Raw genomic sequence first — 19,557 nt, forward strand, 5'->3', positions numbered from 1 at the left:
ATGACAGTGATCTGGTAAGCTTTTAAGTCTTGAAGAGAAAAAAAAAAATAAAGAATGTTGGGAAAGAAGCTTTGATGACGTAAAGAATACAAAAGAGTGTTGATCGAAGGATGAGGTTTTGTTTGGTCAAGATGGGGACAGAGAATCTGGTTGTGATGACCTCTGTGGTTACAGAGTATTATGATCCCACGTTGTCTGGGAATGTGAAGTGTCATATATAAAGTTCAACACTTTTATATGACACAATGCGTTTTAAAGCTGTGATGATCAAGAACCCATCAAAACTCCAAAGTTAAACGTGATTACTCTGGAGTACCAGAATGGGTAACCTCTTGAAATGTCTCTGGTCCGAGGGAACCAAAAGCAAACAATATTATATCTAAATAAGATGTAATTTAAGAACTTTTTTTTATTTTATTTTAAGAGATTTGGAGAGTGCAGCGATGGAGGATTTGTTGGAGGGCGAATAAACGCTTGTCTGAATTCTGCTATCTGCTAGTCCCTGCCTTTGTAAAGGTAACACACACACAAGAATATTAATTAGAAAAACAAAAACAAATTGAAACTTGAAACATATTGAAACAAATACTTGATGAGAAAAAATAAACTATAACTCTTTTCCAGACATATTGTGATAAAATTTGAATTTAATGCCAATTATTTTTTTTCTGTGTTTCATAATACGGTCATCAACCAACAAGTCAATTAATCTAAATGTTCACCGTTGACAATAACAAAACAATTACAAAAAAAATGCAACTTGGTAAAATTTTCGGAAAGCGTACCAGTTGATGCAACATTAGAAAAGCAATTTCTTTTACCTGTCATTTTTCTCAGGAATATCATTATTGCCACATAAAAAACAAGCAGTATATCCACATCAAAATGCCACTCAATTTTATTTCAAATGCCATTAAGTATTTCAAAGTTCGAATACAAGAATACTCATCACAAAAATTCCCAAATTTGCCTATAATGTGTTAAAATACACCTCCCAGGCAGCTATGATGTCTAAATAAGAGAACTTCGATCCTGAACACCAAGGAAAGCTATGCTACAATAAGACAATTCTTATCCAAAAATAATAATACAATAAGACTATATACATGCGTGACATTTTCACTCGTATGAAACCACAATTACAATTCACTCTCAAATTTCGTAATTAAACAGTCACCCTTCCCGGATCATAAGTGGGTGAGAGAAGGCTGGATTAAGAAATTCACAATCCTGTTCAACAGATTCAAGCAAAATACGGTTTCTTCACAGTTGATTTTCACCGACACATTCAGTGGTTCAGAGCACTTACCTTCAACAATAACAGTAATTAAGCAGGGGATGGAGTTACTCAATATCTCACTGCTAAACCGGAGGCGCAAACCTGATGCATCGTCAAAGCCGGTACCAACGGGCATGTCCACAGATACGAGAAAGAGATTCGCATTACTGAGCATCTTTAGTGCTAGGCACTCGCAAATTACGAGAAATTTGTCTTTTACCAGTGAGCTATCACCCTGGTCATTGTTCTGTACCTCAATGTGATCAGTGAAGACACACCTGTTGCAAAGGATAGAACAAAAGTCAACCAAGATTCCAAATTCAGAAAGAGAAATAACGAGGGAGAGAGTACTTTAGAAATATGATTTTCCACTATATATATATACCAAGAGAAGGAAGATGTTCATCCCTTTAATTTCAACACTCAGGCTTTTTAGAAACAAGATGATTCCATGGATGAATTACCGTCTCCGACAATTCCCATGAGGTTATTATAACATATATCTTGCTTCATCCCTTTCTCCCAGCCAAGGGCTAGCAGTATAACTACTATACACAGAATTTTACATTATAACTCACATACAAGGTAATTTATAGGCCATAGTCTAAAATATAAAATGAGAACTTTGTATTTTTTAATTGAAGAAAATGGTCTACAACTTAACTTGATAAATCAAATTTGATCGAGTATACACAAAAACAACCAGACAACCTTTTTTTAGACCTGAAATTTAAGTTCCATTTTCCAAACGCTTCAAGCTAAAACTCGAGGCATTTGAAGTGTGAACAATACAAAGTGACATTAAATTAAAATGTGTCAATTCAAGTTGAATGAAAATTGGAAATGATAGGCCATTTAGATGAAAAAATAAGGACGGTCAAATCCATGCCATGTACACAGGTAACACAGCACTTGATGATAGTAATGTTTTAAACCTGGTCAGGTCCCTAGACCAGAGAAACGAATCCAAGGAGAAGATTTGAAGCTTGAGGTTCGGAAGATCTACCAACTCAGATACTAACCCAGTAACCTGGATACAAAATGTGGTTTTGGCCAGGACGGAATATTTATAGGGCTTAAGAAAATCAATTTTTTTTTTTTTTTTTTTTTTTTCGGAAAGTAAGGTTAAGAAAATCAAATTTTCTTTCAACTAAAAATCTAGTTCCATTATTGATTCATTGTTTCTTTACTAATTCATAAAATCTTTCATTTTCTTTACTATGATTCAATGCCAAGACAAGATAAAGAAAAACTACGTAGGTAAAAAATGTCTCATCAACATTCGACCTAAAGACCCATTTTAGACCTGCATGTATCATTCATATTTGAGCTGCTTTTTTTAGGGTAAATTATTTGAGATGCTTCTCTAACATTGATCCCCAATATTTTATTGAGAAAACACCTCCATCTCAAAAGCGAAGGCACAGCAAATGATTTTACCTAAAAGAATAATGAAAAGAAAACCTAGTATATATTTAAGAATTATTTGTTGGGATTAACTTATCAAACAACAGAAAGGAAAGAAAAAGTCTACAGCATTATATGTCACAACAAAACGAAAATGAAAAACTCACTAATTAAAATGAGAATTTGGCAAATTGTTTCTTCTAAAATTTTAGCTATAGATTTCAGCAGTCCTTCAAGAAAATTACAGGAATATATAAATTACAATGGGCACTACTTCAGGGGTTTAGCTACCAACTGGTCTTAAAATTTTCTCAAAGGAAGCGGTAGTGATAAAAAGGAAGGGAGGGAGAGAGAACTTAACTATTAATTCAGAGAAAATAACTGACCTCCTTGTATATTCAAACATCCCAGGGAGCTGAGATTCTTTGTTCACAAACACTTCCATGTCCATTGGAAGAGGTTTTACAAAATATCCAATGTCAGGCCGCAATTTTACAGGATGCTTCTTGTCATTGCACCGCAAGACCAGCTTTAGAGGTAACAGATGGTGATGGAAGCGAACCTGGAGAATTCTTTTTATGGTCTGACCAGCTTCCAGGGAAGTTATCTCTTCCATTGGAACTAGATTTGGCACATCACTCTGAGATGGCAAGGGACTGCATTACCAAGATGACCAAGTGTGGCATTAATAAGCCTCTAAGGAACCGAAATGTAAGATACTAGTAAGAAAAGTGACATTAGAACCACCTGAGTCACATATTGGACTCGAACAAATACTTGAGAATGCATCAAATCACTTCACAAAAATCTAATAATCCCCATCAGAGTAGGGGCATAGTATGGCAAATGAGAAAATCACACTTAAAAATAACAAGCTGATGCAGTATTTGGTTCAACAAGTGATATTTTAGAACTATCATGATGTGCGTTGTTGTGAGTGTAATCAGATTAAAAACTGTGACAATATTGAAACTAGCAACAATGATACTTAGAAACTCTTAAAATTGACATGAAATTTGAAACTCAGCCACATGTTTGTAATTCAATCAACAAGACCAACTCAAAAGAAAGACATTAGATTTATGCAAAATATATTTAACCTCAAGTTTCTAACATTTCCACCTAAAATATAATGAAGTCTAAATGAATAAAATTTTGTCAACTCGTAAGTTGTGGAGCACTGATATTTAGTACGAAGTTATCCAACCTTGCACCACAGTGACAATATTTCAGAAAAAACTCATGATTGAACCTTTATGGTCACCAGTTATAGTATTTGTATGTATGGACCATCAAAGAGGTCTTGCTACAAACTTTTTTGAGAATGAGTCAACATAGCAGACAACTGACGGATGATAAAATTAATTTTTATAGGAACATCATATCTAATTTGCTCACAAATACTTTACAATTCAGCCAAGAAATCAGAAAAAGAAAACCTGTGAATTTCTTATTTTAACTGTAGCATGAAATCACCTCTCAGTCGTTCCTGATGATTGGTCTGCAGAATCTAGAACTTTGTTAGGTTCCTCATCCAGCAATAATAGTTTTGACAAAGGCTCGGTGGAACAGTTCTTGAAGGAAACTTCTATACATACAAGCAGTGGAGATATATTCGAAATGTCAGATGAAAATGTATAATCCACACTCAAGCCATTTCCATTTGCAGGTTCTAAGAGAGTGTAAGATTTAGGTTTAACTCTACAACCAATATCCCCGACAGATATTCTTGCAGAAGATCGCTGGGTATGGTTTAGTTCAGACGAACTCTGACTCAACAAACCAGGGCTCTCATCCAGCCAAGATTCTAAAGTTCTATTAGACATCAATTCTCCAAAATTATCAGAGCCACAATGAGCATTATTCTCCACTGAACCTCCATTCTGATTTTTATAAGCATTACCAACATCTGAAAAGTGAATCAAAGGATCAGTATTGCAATCACCTGCGCTTGCAGCAACACCCTCATTACCACCACCACTGCCACTTGAGCCGGTTACAGAATCTTGAGAACTATAATCAGAAGTGCTTTCATCATCCAAAGATCCAGATACATTGTCAGGGTCATCTATTCCACCATATGAGTCACTATTGGTGGCTACCTCCCCTGATGCTGGTATTTGTCGAACAACGCTAGAGCAGTAGTGACTGAGCTCATCGTAAACCAAACTACAAGGCATTGGGAGAGGTTCATAACCTGGAGCTGCATGAAGAACTATTTGTGAAAGAGATGCAGGCAGATAAAAACGGTAATTAGTGGGTTCAGGTGGTGTTGGTTTGGTTTGTTGCCTAAATATGCATTCTGCAAGTATATGCGGCAGGTCCTTTTTTTGTGGTAGACATTTTGCTTCTTCCTCCAAATCATGGGAGACAATATAGCACAACAATAATTTCTTTATTATACGAGCCCGGTCACGGACATCATAATTCGAGTCACATTTGGCAAGTTCAAGCACATAGTTTAAGATTCGTCCAAATGTCTGCAGATCTTCCCCTTCCGCACATAACAGGACCTAAAAAAGAGAAGAAAAACAAAACAGTTGATGAAGTAAGGCAGAGGTGGCTTTCAAACCATCAGATTCAGAGGTGAAAAATATTTATTTTCAAGTCAATGACACGGTGAACAAGATATTTTTTTTAATTAAAAAAAAAGAAAGAAAAAGATAATGATTCACTATTAATTTAGCATTTACTAACACCACCACAACTTAACCAAATAAAGAAATTAGCACATCGAACCCTGCAGCTGAATGACAGGAAACTAATAATGAATTTGTAACACAAAAATAAATAACTCAAAGTTCCTAGTTTATTATTGATCCATACAAATTTAAGGAATAAGTAAGAGATTTTTGCTTTATCAGATCCAATTGTTGAAAATTCCAAGCTTAAATTAGCAATAGTGAAATCTAATCCAGATGAAAACTTAAAATCACTGGGCAACAAAACATGCCTATGAGGCTGCCAGGAACCCATCCGCGCTAACGTCACAGCGTCGCATGAAGAATATATGGCCCTCGAGAATATATTACTCAAGGAATTCCAACAATTTGTTTAATCAATACAAACTATGACCCCAATGTCACACATTTACTGTCAAATTCTAACCCTGTTCATAAACACTAAAAATTGATTATCAATCAAAAAAAAAAAAAATTCAAAAGTTCAAGCAAACACACACTCACTATATATATATTTTTCCCCCACCGGAACTCAAACACTCAACCTCCCCAAAGTGGGAAGAGAGCTTATACCATCTAGGCTAGAGCCCATTGGTATTGTCACTCAAAATTTTAATAGAACACAATTTTATCTTTTCCCTATGGGTAGGCAAACCATCACAGTCCCATCGTTGCCTTGTAATAGTTTCCAATTTCCCTGCACTCAAAGCTAATTTTCCATGAATTATCACCAGAATAAGAGCAAACAAGCAGAAAATTCCTACTATTCACTGAAAAGGGATTAGAGCTAAGGATCGCCAGAAAGCATCTCAAGGAGTTGAGGGAGCATCAAAGTCGACGGGAATTAAGTACCATGAAGCATTATGACTAAAAAATTGCACTACAGTCTACTGCCAATTAATCCATGCAAGTGATAAGCCTAACCAACTCAGTGTAATCTCGATATCTGTAAATATCAAAAACAATTGGCTAACCAATCTTAACAAAATTATCATCCCCAAGTTAAAAGGTTGTGCTTCCGATAATCGAAGGGACTAGCATCCCCCTGAACCAAGTTCCTACTGCACAAACCGTCACCAATGACTAAAATTGGTGACTAAGATTTACTTAGGGCCTGTTTACTAACGCTAAATATGAAGTAAAAGTAAAAATTATGTTTATTAATGTAATTTTACTTTTCACCTTTTAGAAAGTACTTTCAGATTTAATGAAGGAAAGAGAAAGAAAAGGATACTTTCTGTGATTTCTCCACTGTGTATAGGAATTACTTTTTCTACCGTAGCTTTACTGTAGCACTGTTTATCCCCCAAAAAAAAAATATCCCAAAATTATCGCATCATCTCCACCCACACTGCAGCCTCCTCCCACCATGGCCGCCGCCTCCTCCCCACCTCATCCCCACCATAGCCATTGCCCACAACCATCTCCCTCCTCTCTCATACACAAAGATTCTTCAAAAACCCATCAACAATATACCCAAATCAGCAAATCAACTTGAACCAGTCACAGAAAATAAAAAATCGAAAGCGCAAACCCTCGCTGCCGCATTCGTTGTCGTTGCTGCAGATCCGGCCACCACCATCCCTGTCGCACAATCGCCACCACCGCCCCTTTAGTCGATAACCAGTAGTAACACCAACAACAATGGGACCAGATTGATAGATATACATACACCATATACTTGAAAAAATGTCTACGACTTCTTTCCTAGCCAAATCCATCTCACCTTTTCTCACAAGCCCACCTTCAATCCCTCCAACCCACTTCACCAATTTCTCTTTGTGGCAACTTATCAAGCGGCCATGGAAGGTAAGCCACAGAGAGCCTTTTTTTGAGAGAGAAAGTTGACCATCAAAAATAAAATTAAAAATTATAATTACTAAACTTCTTATTTTTTTTGCTTTCAAAATATTGAAAGTAGAAAAAATTATTGAACACGATTCTGCTTTTTATTTCGGTTTAGGAAACCAAAATCATGATTTTACTTTCTTAGAAAGTAAAAATAAGAAAGTAAAAGCGTTAGTAAACGGGCCCTTGTAAAAATAAAATAAAATAAAATAAAAATAAATTGGTGACTATCTTGTAAGTCGAAACTGATAAAGAAAGTGGCAATGGGTTTTTAATTTTCCCTATTCTAATACATATGAAAATAGAAAACAAGGCAAAGTGAAAATAGTTCACAGTCTGAATCACCTTGACAGCAGTATTAAGAATCTGTAGCTTTGTTTCAAGTGCTTCCGAAGCAAAGCACCATGCAAGATACTTAAGTACTGTGGTTAACATCCTTGGAATAATGGGCCCAACAGAGTTGTACTCGCCTACCATCCAAATAATCATTGCGCGCGCTGCAGGCAACTTGATTGATTCCAAACTTCGAACCAACTGAATAATTACCTTCATAAAAATAAAGTATTGGACCATCATGAACAGCGCAAATATATCATCTAAAGTGTCATGGCGATAATACAAATTTGCCACTGATTAATCTGCTGTTGTGACCAAATCAAACCAACAATAAAAGAACTTGAGTCATTAAATTTATGATACAGACACAAATAAGGCAATGATACATGTTGCAAAGATGAAAGTGATAGTAATATTTTCCAAAAAAGAATTAAGAGTTAAAATGCAATGAAAAGGACAAAACTCCATAGATAGCATCAGCAAGGACACAAACAGAAACATGATGTCTTTCAACAACAGCCTCGAAAGAACCAATGAGTCGCTGAATGGCATATTCACTTGAAATTTCTGCAAAGACCTGTTGAAAGTCTCATTTAACAAAGGTATTATTACCAGTTTCATCATCTACGATGATGGTTCAACCAAAGTTTGTATCACTTATTGGTTTGATAAAATGGGAGCATTCCTGGCAAAATTTACAAAATTTATTCGAAGAAGACCAGAGCTAATTTTACAGAATATACAGCATATCAACCAGGAAGGCAAAACGCTGAGAAAAAAAATGCTAGTCAGAAGCAGGAAGCATAAGCAGCAGCTGTAAGAGCAAGAGACCAAATCCCATATTTGGTACCATCTCTGGTGTCGATTGTTCCCAAGTCTAAAGCCGTCCATTTTATATTTTTGTTTATTTAGCAGAGATTACTCTATTCAATATTTTTTGTTTAAACATGTTCATTAAGCATGGTGTTTCTCTAAATGATCCTAGAAGAAAACATTTTCATTTTTAATGTTGTTTGGTGATGAGTGAAAACCTATGACAACTTGGAATGAGACTTTTGCTTCTCATGGTTAATGGAATTAAATTGAAAATAAGTTTCTGCATATTTTATAACAACGCCATATGATGCTGTTTGGTATAAAACTTGCTTTACAGAAGTGCAATATTTATCATTTTGCATTTTGCATTTTGCATACATCACAGAATTTTTTTCTTTTTTTTAAAAATTGTGTTTGGAGGAGGAGGGTGGTGGGGTGCAAGGATACTGCACAAAAGTTGCTCACCTTTCATAAAAACCATAAGCAGAAACATTAACAATTGTTAAAGATGTAAAAGTCACAACTAGTAAGCAAGAATCTGAAAAGGAAAATATTATATATGCACAGTATCGTTATAGCTGCATTAATTTGCAAAAATGTACAGGAGTGCATCCAATAAAGAGTAAAAATGTGAAACAACACCCCAAAAGGACCACTAACAATGAAAGGACTCAAACTATAACTCAGCAAAGCTATAAAGGAGAAATGTATAATCTCCAAGAAAGAAAAAATAAAGAAAATAAATAAGAACAGAACCTGAAAAAAATTCTAAAAGTTTATTATCATATTAAAATGCAAACCAAATGTGCATTTATAGACACAAAACCATAACGCCATCAGAATAAAACTATTATGCTGAGGTCCACGTTAAGGTTAAAGAAAAAATAATGGCATTGAGTACACCTAAGTTCCACCAGACTTGGTAGAGACATATACACAAATAATCAAAAACGTATTACACCCTCGTTTTATAAACCCTTGCTTAATGAACCACCACAGTCAAATGAGCTTAAAAATAGAAGATAAATGAGAAAAGCACCTTCTCATGATCAGGCGGATCTAGCTTTATGATTGTTTTGATGGATATCATTGCTTGAATTAAAACACCCCCTTCTTCATCCACAGACCCAACATCACTGCTAAATTCTGCATTCATCGGAAGTTACTTTAAAGGATATAACAATTTTTTTTAAAAGATCCTATACAATATTATAGTTGGCCACTTACCCTGTCTAGTCAGAGCCAATAACCCTTCCAAGCATGTGTTTGCTACTTCTGGAAGGCGTTGTGCACATAACCCAATCGCAGCAACAGTATCAGCAGCAAATCTCCTGTCTGGATCTCTAATATAATCCTAGCAATGAACTAAAAGATAAGCATCAAGTCATTCACATCAATCCCAAGGAGATATATAATTGTAACTGACTGAAGTGAAAGTTGAGAACTAGAATTGTGAGATCCCTAATCAGATAATGAATGGAACTTAGTTGGATATATCATGCATTAAAGGACACCATCAACAACAAGATGTGAAGTAAATTAGCACAAGTTGAAGTAGGCAGGGCCAAATAATTGAATAAGTAACTAGAACGCTGATGAGAGTGGGAATGTTAATTCCCAACACACATACGAGTCGCAAAGTAATTTACAGAACTAAAAGAACTTGGCTTGTCATTGAACACACAACTGGCACTTTGCTTCCCAGATCCCAAATAAACAACATTTGAGGCAAAGGATTAAAAATAACATGCAAGGTTCTCAAAAAATTTGACTGTCTATAGTCTATATACTTAACTAGAAACTTATTTAGACAAGAAAAAGAAAATGTCCCCATTAAAAGCAATTACTTTGTCATGGCAGGTGATGGAAGATAATATAACCACACAAAAAAAAAAAAGGAAAAAGGAAAAAAAAAAAAGATACCTGGAATTCTTGAAAAATGGACAAGATTGATGAATCTGTGGCAATGGAAGAGAGAATTTCGAGTTTCAGAGCTTTTATATGATATGAATCTGAAGAACATATAAAGAAGTCCTCGAAGTATGGAGCAAAGAGAGAAGGCATTGCTTTTGCAAATACTTGAATGTTGCAAAGAACCTGCATAGGTAAATATATATATATATATAAGAAAATACACCAAAACCAATATTATTGGTATTGGAAACACAAATATGCATGACCTGTATCACCCAAGAACATTCCTTGTCAATTCTCAATGGTAATACAGAACCTTGAAATATTGCAGTTGGTATAATGCAAACCATTTGCAAAGCATAGGAATTAAAATAGAACTTACCGTGGGCAATATCTGAATGCATATCACAGCCATATAATGCAAACCATCTGAGTGTATTCTATCGGCAATATCCGACCCATATAATCCAAACAAGTCATAACATGTACAAAAAAGGGCCTGGCTTGGATTGGATCAAGGGTTAACCTAGTCCATTTCATGCCTACTCATATCCAAATCCAACTGGATCCATGACGGATTCTTCTTAACCCATTTTAAAATTATGATTTAAAATTAAAATCCAAACCTAATAAAATGGATTTTGGCTTGAATCTCAAATCAAACGCGGCCCACTTAATGCCCAACAGCCAATACCAATTCTAGTGATGCCATGATCCATACCAATACATAAAGTGAAAACAAGTGCAAAAACACTCCCATTATTTAAATTAAAAAATAAAGCAATGAACTACCAATGAGAACCATAAATACAAATTACCCAAAAAAATAACCAAATACGTGTATGCGAGTGTGTGTACCTGTGTCTGTTTATTAAAAAAATACAAAGAGGTGCTAAGCCACTTAGCCCATGCTTGTCAGCATGCTGTTTAGAAAGCTTTTTAAAAAGTCTAAGAGCATGCATAGAAATTGAATCACCAAGACATACGTACAAGTTCCATGCACTTATCAAATGTATAAGAAGGAAGCATAAAAATTACAGATTAAGAATGCCAAATTGAACAATTTAAAAATAAATAAATAAAAGAATTTTTGGAGTAAGCTCATAAAGTAGTTCCACAGAAAGCCAACAGACTATTTCTATGTAAATTCCAACTATTTAACATTTGCGTTGATTCTCTGAAGTTTTCTTAGGTAGAATATTAAAATATATATTAAGCAAAAATATAATGGCTAGTATTCACTTAGCAAGTTTTTAATTCTATTTTGCTGCTGCATTTTTTTAGTAAAGGGGAGTTGGGAAAGGAACCCTCAATAATATAAAATCTTAAAAAATAAGTGAGGGGGATGACTCCAAAGAAATAGATGGAAGTATTAAAAGTATTGGAGCTTTGTTTGATACTTTGATGTGAATCTAAAGAACATATGAAGAAATCTTCAGAGTGCAAAGTATTAACAACCATCTACTCTATAAGCTTAAGCTGTTAGACAGGGGGTACCTTTAATATTTATATCCTCTAACGCGCCCCCTCACATGTGACCTTCTTTTGGTCCAACACGTGCTTTTAAATTTTAATGATCAGGGTGACAGTGAGGTTTGAACTCGAGACCTTTGAATCTGATACCATGTTATCCTCTAACACAAAGCAAATAGAGAAGGCATAAGACATTAACAGTTCATTTCATATATGTGAGTTAAAACCCCCAAGCATTAAGCTCCTATAAAACCTATCTAACCAAGCAAACTTGTTTTATACATAGACTGTGTTGAAGGATTTAAATAATAAATTCAACCCTCTCTAACAACTTAAGCTTTTAGAGCAGATTGTGTTAACATGGTATCCGAGCAGGTAAGGTCTTGTGTTCAAACCTCACCACCACCCTTATAATTAAAATTGAAATACGTGTTGGACCAAAAGGCTGCCACGCGTAAGGGGGTGTGTTGAAGGATTTAAATATTGAAGTTAACCCTCTCTAACAACTTAAGTTTTTAGAGTAGATAGTTGTTAACAGACAGCATCTTCAGTCCACATTTTTCAACAATATTCAGCTCCATCTTTGTCAATCTTTACCTACTCTCAAGTGGTAATTGTATGCTCAATTGCCACAGAATTCTCAAATCACTAAATTGTGCTTCATATCTGGCTACAATTATTTTGCATTGCATGAAATAGCAGGAGAGTGTCAAACGTAAGGAATTGGCTGAAGGCCTGTTCTTGAACCATTATGGCAGAACAGAATGGACAAATTCATAGAATATAAAAGCCAGTGGTAAAAGGACCAGATCTACAGTATATAGATCATGAGTTATATTTAGAAAAAAGCCTGAAGTCTTAATTATTCCCAGCAGAATTACAAATGAGTTTACTATTAAAGCAATCCCTTTCAGTTCAAAAGTTTTTGCAGCCTTCATCCCTTTAGGGTAGGTGTTGTTGTTGGCTCGTTCACAGTCAAAAGGCTACCTATATGTGAATCATGTTTCTCAATTCCGATCACTTTGGAGGTTCTTTTCTTGTTTCCTTTGGAGTACACACTTTAGGCCACACATTTTCTCACTACCTAAACCCACACATTTCTTAATCAAAGTTAAAAGTATAAATCCAAAACTAATAAAATGAAATAGGATACAGTATATATATATGGGTGCAAAGGTTGAACGCCACATCAAACCAATGTTGAGGAAGGAAGTGCAACATACCACATATTTTGAGGGAATAGATGATCTCATGACAAACAGAAGTGGTTTAACAATTCTTTTGACATCCTCCCTTGGTGCCATAATCCAATGTACCCCAGCAGCAGCAAGTACCACTGCACTATTGCGACTCCATAATAAAGGCGAAGTACACTGCAGCAGGATCTTCACATCATCATTACTTTTGGCAGACGTACAACATGAAGAATCAAATCCAAAATAACTCCTATCTGGGTAGGTTGACCGTGATAAATATTTATCTGGCCCTTCAAGGTAACTCCTGGAGAGCATATCAATTAATTCAGACTCGTAGATCCCACTGCCCATGTCATCAGTATTTTCTTTTAATGCAAAGTTTGTATCTGAACCATCCTTTTCAGAATGGGAACTCTCGGTAGAACAGGAAGGTAACATAATGGATTCTCTTACAAGCCCATGCCTGGCAATTAAATAGCGCAAAAGTATCCCGATTAAGACAATCTGACCCCACTCTTCCGCATCAACTAGAGTCTCGCATAACCTTTTATAATTTCTTCCGATCAAAGACAAATTATTTGGACAAACAGAAGCAAATGCTGCAGAAGCCGCTCCAACTACAACAGGAGAGTTATCATTTAACAATACCCCAACAATCTGCATAAGGTACATGCATCTATTAGTAGATGTCATCAAGGCCTTTCATATATTATAACAAATATACAGACATAAATGACAATTTTCTGAAGGTCAAAGCACTGAGACTGCGGATGATAAACATAACAAGCCCGCCTCTTTCAAATTTAAATTTTCAAAAGAAAATGGAAATAGCCGTTACCATCAAATATTAGATTTTCATAAAACTTGACAGATGCGTAAATACTAAAAGCGCCAACATATGTTGAAGTGAAGAAAAAGTAATTAGTCAGTACATGCATGAATGAACAAAAAGTAGAAGTGAAAAATGGGGTGTGCAATGTGCCGTGCTGTGAATGTGAGGTGTACATGAGTTGTATTACAATGCCAAGATGTTTCAATTGTGAAGACGGTTTGTCAAGTCAGCAACAGTGGCAATATATATGGAGTTTAAGGCATTGATTGAACTGTAAAGAGCCAAATAAAGAAAAGAGTGAAAACACAGCGAAGAAAAGATAAAGAGAGAAGGAAAAATAGAGAGAAGTAGTTAGTGAGGGCCATGAGTGATTGTTATTCCTTTAGAAGAGTGTGTCTTCTTCTTAGCGAGTGAGCGTGGAATACCTCTCTTGGTAATTCTTTAAGAGTTGTAATATTCTCTTTTTTTGCGTAAAAGTTAGTGTGTGTGATTTTCATCATATTCTTCCGTTGTTGCCATTGTATATTCGTTGTGTCTGATCTTGGGCAGATCAATTCCTAACAAGTGGTATCAGAGTTGATACAAAAGGGATTAATTCGTAACACAAACACGTGCAAAATACAAAAGTATGAAATTTGATGCTTAGAGGGTTACGCTCATTTGCTTGTGGTGGGTTTGTGGTGGCAGAGAAATGCGAGATCCTTTGATGTTGTGGAGGCTCCAATTTTGGGCACTTAAGTTCTCTATTCTTCATTCTTTATTCTTTAGGGTCCATGGGAAAAATTGTAATTTTGAGCAGTATTTTGTGCATAGTTTGAAGCTATAGTGGACTTTTTTGGCTTTTGTGTAGTTGTTTTTGGATACAATCTGCTCTTGAGCCCTCTTAAATGAAATTTTCTTATAAAAAAATAAAAAATAAAAAATAAATAAAAAAAAACCTAGATCTATAGTGGTCTTTAAGTATCCAATGGACTGCATATCCATAATTATTGAAGGCACAAGGTGCACTAAGGTATTAAGGTCCCTTGGAAACTAAATGCTAGGCGTGCAACTTGAGCGGGCCACCCTGAACCCAACCTGAGCCGAACCTAATTTTTCACGGTGTTTGGCAACAATTTTTACAATTACGATTGGGCCTGGGGTTGAAAAATATCAACCCGAACCTAATTACGGTTGGGCTTAGGTTGTGGTGCCACCAATCCCAACCCAATCCAAACCCAAATTCTAATATTATATTTACATAATTTTTATTTTAGATATATTATATATAACATTCAAATTATGATCACTTTTTTCATTTCAACTTCCTTTGTTTAAATCTTAATTTATTGCATGCTAATACTTTGGAGAATTAATTTTCTAAGAATTATTTTGTAATTTTTAAAAAATTTGCATTAAGTTTTTAAAACCAAATTAACCCGACTTTCTAATGTGAAATCTCAGCTAAGTTGCAAACCTGAGTTTAAAAATTTAAGGATGGGTTGGGCTCGGGTTGATTAGTTAGGTTGGAGGTCGGGTTAGGGTCGGGTTAGGGTTGGGTTAGGTTGAATATTTCATATGTCAGGTTAGGCCTAAGTTGTACCTCCAACCTGCCTGACTTGCAGCCCTAGTAAATGCTAGACACAAAGGAGCGAGCCTCAGAGGATTAATCCGCGTGTACAATGAAAATGCATATTAAATACACGTATAACAATATATGTGTGCGTGTGCGTGTGCGTGTGCGTGCGCGCGCGCAACACAAGCCAGTTAAAATTAAAATGAGAAAATATTAAGATGGTTATCTAAATTAATGTGTGTGTGTGTGTATAAATATATATATATACTTTCAATTTGAAACGAATTATATCAATAAATGATTAAAACCATTTAAATATGCAACATAAAACTAGTCAAAAAAATTTAAAAATGGACTTTTTGGCATTTCACTAGAGACTAAATCAATGTGAATGTATCTTCTTAATATGCAAATGCAATACATAAATCAAATACCATTGTAAATGTGAAATAATAGAAGACTACAACCATATAGATCTTAACATATATCACTGTAAATATTCAGCATCAAAAGTAGTTCATAAACCCATTAACTCCAACAGCCCAATTTCAAATAACATTAAACAATATAATCTATTGAATACTACCACAATATAAAGCATGCCAATCGACGACTATTAGGGAAAAAACACACACACACACACACATATAATTAATGATAAAAAAATTAATAAAAAAAAGGAGTAAAGTGTGCTTTTTTAGCCTGTAACCTACTAAAAAGTGTGTTAACTAGTTTGGGGCTTTTTTGGGGCATAGGTACACCTTTGACAACTATATTCAAGTTGCAACCAACTTGTATAAATAAACAAGAGACCAATGTTTCCAAATCCTTTCAATAACTAAATTGGTAATCCATGAGAAAAAATGCACACAATTTCACTGACTACCTCTTCTCCACGACAAACACAGTAACACACACACAAATATTCAAGTCAAAACTAAAGATGGGACATGTTCACGACACTTTACAACATGAGTATCAAGAGCAACTAGTTGATGTTTTAAGTAACCATGTACTGTGAAGTGTAAGTCCGTGATAGACTGGGTTATTCAGGGAAATGTAAATTATATTCCATGAGCTGATCCACATGGATGGCACTTGTGGAATAAAGTTCTCAACTCAAAAATCAACCCAACTGGACGACCATGACTGTTCAAAGTTCTGAACCACATATTGTTTGAGTGTTAATCTCTATATTCCAACTCATGTGAAAGAACTTTGGAAGATAAGGAATGATACAGGAAACTAGATGAACTTATAACTATTCTATTTGTTTTGCCTGCCGTTACAAAAGATCTATGCCCTAATGATGACAATAATTTTAAAAACAAAAAACAAAAAAGACTTGGAATATATTAGCTGACCTCTTCAATTGTTGCACTATTTTCCTCTAGACGTAAATCGTGCAACTTGGGAAGAGCATTGGCAGCACATTTTCTAACATATACAGACGGATCTCTAGCACACTTTCCCACCGCCACCAGAACAAGAGGTGCTATTACATGGAGACGGATCCCTGCCATGGCACGTAGAGCCCATGCCCGAACTAATGGATTTGGATCTCCTAAATCCTTCTGGAAGCAATTAATTGATAGCAATGCTTCATTTGGACGCCTAGAATATAAAGTACCACAGAAGTAAGTCATATCAATACACCTTGCATGCCAATTTCTAATACACCATCATTTACAGTCTGGGTTTAACTAACTCAACAAAAAAATTATTTCCATTTTAAAATAAAATATAAAAACAATTTGTTTAATTCAACTGGGAGATGAGAGAATTCATGTCTCATTAATTGACATTGCATGATTGAAGATCGGGTCAGGAATGGTAATACAACCTATGCATTTATCGGGACCAATAAGAGACCAAAGAATGTTTTAATCAAATTAAGTCTCCCCTCATAAACTAAGGAATAACGTAGATTCAAACTAATAACGTACATAATCCATTATCAACAAGACTGTGTGTATACACATAAGTGCGTGTCTGAGTTATATAGGGTGACTACCGGAAGATCTAATTTTAAGAAGAGATGGTTCTGAGTTTACAGTGTGCCGCGTACTTTTCAGCATAATGCAGTAGGTACAAGTAAACTAGCTTCTTTACTTCCAGTGACTGAGATGCCACATTTTTAACAACCTGCAGTAAACAAAAAGTGGCTTCAAGACAACTTCAATGTTCTCAACAATCCCAAAATCAATTCAATTCATGAGATGAACTAGCACTTGATCTAATGCAGTGTTAATGGCATAGACAATAGTATCAAAAAACTCTCGCATTTTAGTTTCCATTTTCCAAATTTAATTAATGCATCCATATAGACTACCAAAACTCACTATTTTCTATCTAGATAACTTCAATTGTTTAGTTATTACAAAATTAAACTTCGGTTGATTGATTAAAAGTGAATCTTAGTTTAGTTGAATTGAAGAATTCTCATCTTGTGGAAACGAATACAGCCTAGAAACATAACATTCCATATTTTCTTTCTACTTTTCTTTTGAATTCTCAGTAACCAAACGTGGGATGATAGTATAAGACCTGAGGGAAGAAATTGGAGACGTCGAAGCCCTGGGCGATGAGAGCAAGCAATCGCTTGAGAGCTTCGCATTTCTCGGAGTCGAATTTGCTGTCGAGGAGTGGAGCGATGTTGACGTCATCGGGATCGTCGTAGAGGTGAGCGTCCGTACCGATCCGAAACACCATTGTCGTTGCTTTGCTCAGTGTCTCTGCCGTAGCACCGAATTGGTTGAACATTATTTAGGGTTTCGGGTTACCTGATGTATCAGGATTCTGATCTTCAACTTTTAGAGAGAGAGAGAGAGAGGGCTCATGAAGACGAAGTGAAAGCCGAAAGGAGATGAATCCAATAGGGTCTGTTTGGCATTTAGGATAACTATGTTCCAATCGCGGACTCCTTTTATCTAGCAACAGTTTGGGAAACCTTGCTCCTGGTTAGGGTGCAACTCTAGCGAATTGGGCTGCTGCAAGGTGGCGGGTACAAGGATTCAATTTGCAACTATGTCAAAGTTTGGTTACAGTAAATAATAGTAATAAATAAATATTGAATATTGGAGTATATAAATATATTAAAATTCTGAGAAAAATATTTTTATAAGAATTGCTGAGACCCGTTTATTAATGTTTTTACTTTTTACTTTTATTTTCTTCAAAAATAAAATCATAATTTTTTTCTAAATCAATTTTACTGTATATATGAGATGTATATATATATATTATCGCTGGACGCCGGAACGGACCACCACCAGGCATGGGAAGAAATTGGTGATGCAATTGACGCCGGAATGGACCACCACCAGGTATGGGAAGCAATTGACGCCGGAATGGACCACCATCAGGCATGGGAAGAAATTGGTGATACAATTGACGCCAGAATGGACGACCACCAAGCAAGGGAAGAAATTGGTGAAGAATCATGTTCACACACTCTCTCTCTCTCTCTCTATATATATATATATATCATCGCTCTGCAAATTTTTTTAGAGAGAGAGTGTTTAGATGAGGCCAAAGAACCTCTGAGGGTCAACTCTGTATATAGGTGTCATTCTCTAGATCAATTGCATTCACTCCACCCAACTTTAGGCAAATCAAAAGCCCATTTTACGCGCTTCTTACAATTGAACTTTAGGAAGCCCCTAGATCACTTAACGGATGAGGATTTCACTGACTTGGCTTGGTTGGTGCAAGATGGGATCCTGATGCTATTCCCATGGGCATATAGAAAAAGTATAGAGAGAGATTGAGGCTACTGATATTCACCTCTTAGAGACCATTAGAGAGAGAAACTAGAGAGAGAAAGTGTTTGTCTTCTCTCTCCTCTCATCGGATGTGACTCCAACTCCATCATCGGCGGTGGCGGTTTGTGGTGGTAGAGAGAAGAAGAGCAGAAAAAGATGGTTTGCGGCCGCCGGGTAGAGATGGGTGTTGATTTTAGAAAGTTTTTTTATTTTATTAATAATGCTACAGTGAAGTGAAGGAAGTAATTTATGTGAACAGTAGATAAATTAGAGAAAGCACCGGATTCTCACTTTCCCTTCCCTTCACAAAAATAGAAAGTACTTTCTTAAAATTAAAAAGTAAAAATATTTTATTAAACATAATTTTTACTTTTGATTCTCAATTTTAAGAATTGACAGTTAAAATCAGGAATCATTCATGTTACTACACAGGCCCTAAAGGAACAAACAATTGAT

General features: G+C 35.5%; 1 protein-coding gene across 1 annotated transcript; it reads right to left on the minus strand.

Moving 5' to 3' along the window:
* Positions 1-874: 874 nt before the first annotated feature.
* LOC132312062 (AP3-complex subunit beta-A) lies at positions 875-18,352 on the minus strand. Its single transcript, XM_059810296.1, has 11 exons — positions 17,885-18,352; positions 17,406-17,482; positions 16,702-16,951; positions 12,978-13,607; positions 10,291-10,464; positions 9,595-9,721; positions 9,407-9,513; positions 7,561-7,761; positions 4,163-5,199; positions 3,073-3,342; positions 875-1,557 (listed from the first exon to the last, which is right to left on the minus strand). The coding sequence occupies exons 1-11, from the start codon at positions 18,098-18,100 to the stop codon at positions 1,188-1,190; spliced, it is 3,459 nt and encodes a 1,152-aa protein (XP_059666279.1). The 5' UTR covers positions 18,101-18,352; the 3' UTR covers positions 875-1,187.
* Between the last annotated feature and the right edge of the window lie 1,205 nt (positions 18,353-19,557).

Source organism: Cornus florida, unplaced genomic scaffold, assembly GCF_030987335.1.
Source record: "Cornus florida cultivar Cherokee Brave unplaced genomic scaffold, ASM3098733v1 CherokeeBrave_3.0.0_Hap2_Chr06, whole genome shotgun sequence".
Classification (NCBI taxonomy): Eukaryota; Viridiplantae; Streptophyta; class Magnoliopsida; order Cornales; family Cornaceae; genus Cornus; species Cornus florida.

Excerpts from the sequence above, each read along its gene's own strand:
- LOC132312062 (XM_059810296.1), bottom strand. The coding sequence starts at position 18,100 with ATGTTCAACCAATTCGGTGCTACGGCAGAGACACTGAGCAAAGCAACG. Across the intron at positions 17,483-17,884 it reads TCTCCAATTTCTTCCCTCAG|GTTGTTAAAAATGTGGCATC; the intron begins GTCTTATACTAT and ends TGTTTACTGCAG. Across the intron at positions 9,514-9,594 it reads ATTGGCTCTGACTAGACAGG|AATTTAGCAGTGATGTTGGG; the intron begins GTAAGTGGCCAA and ends CGATGAATGCAG.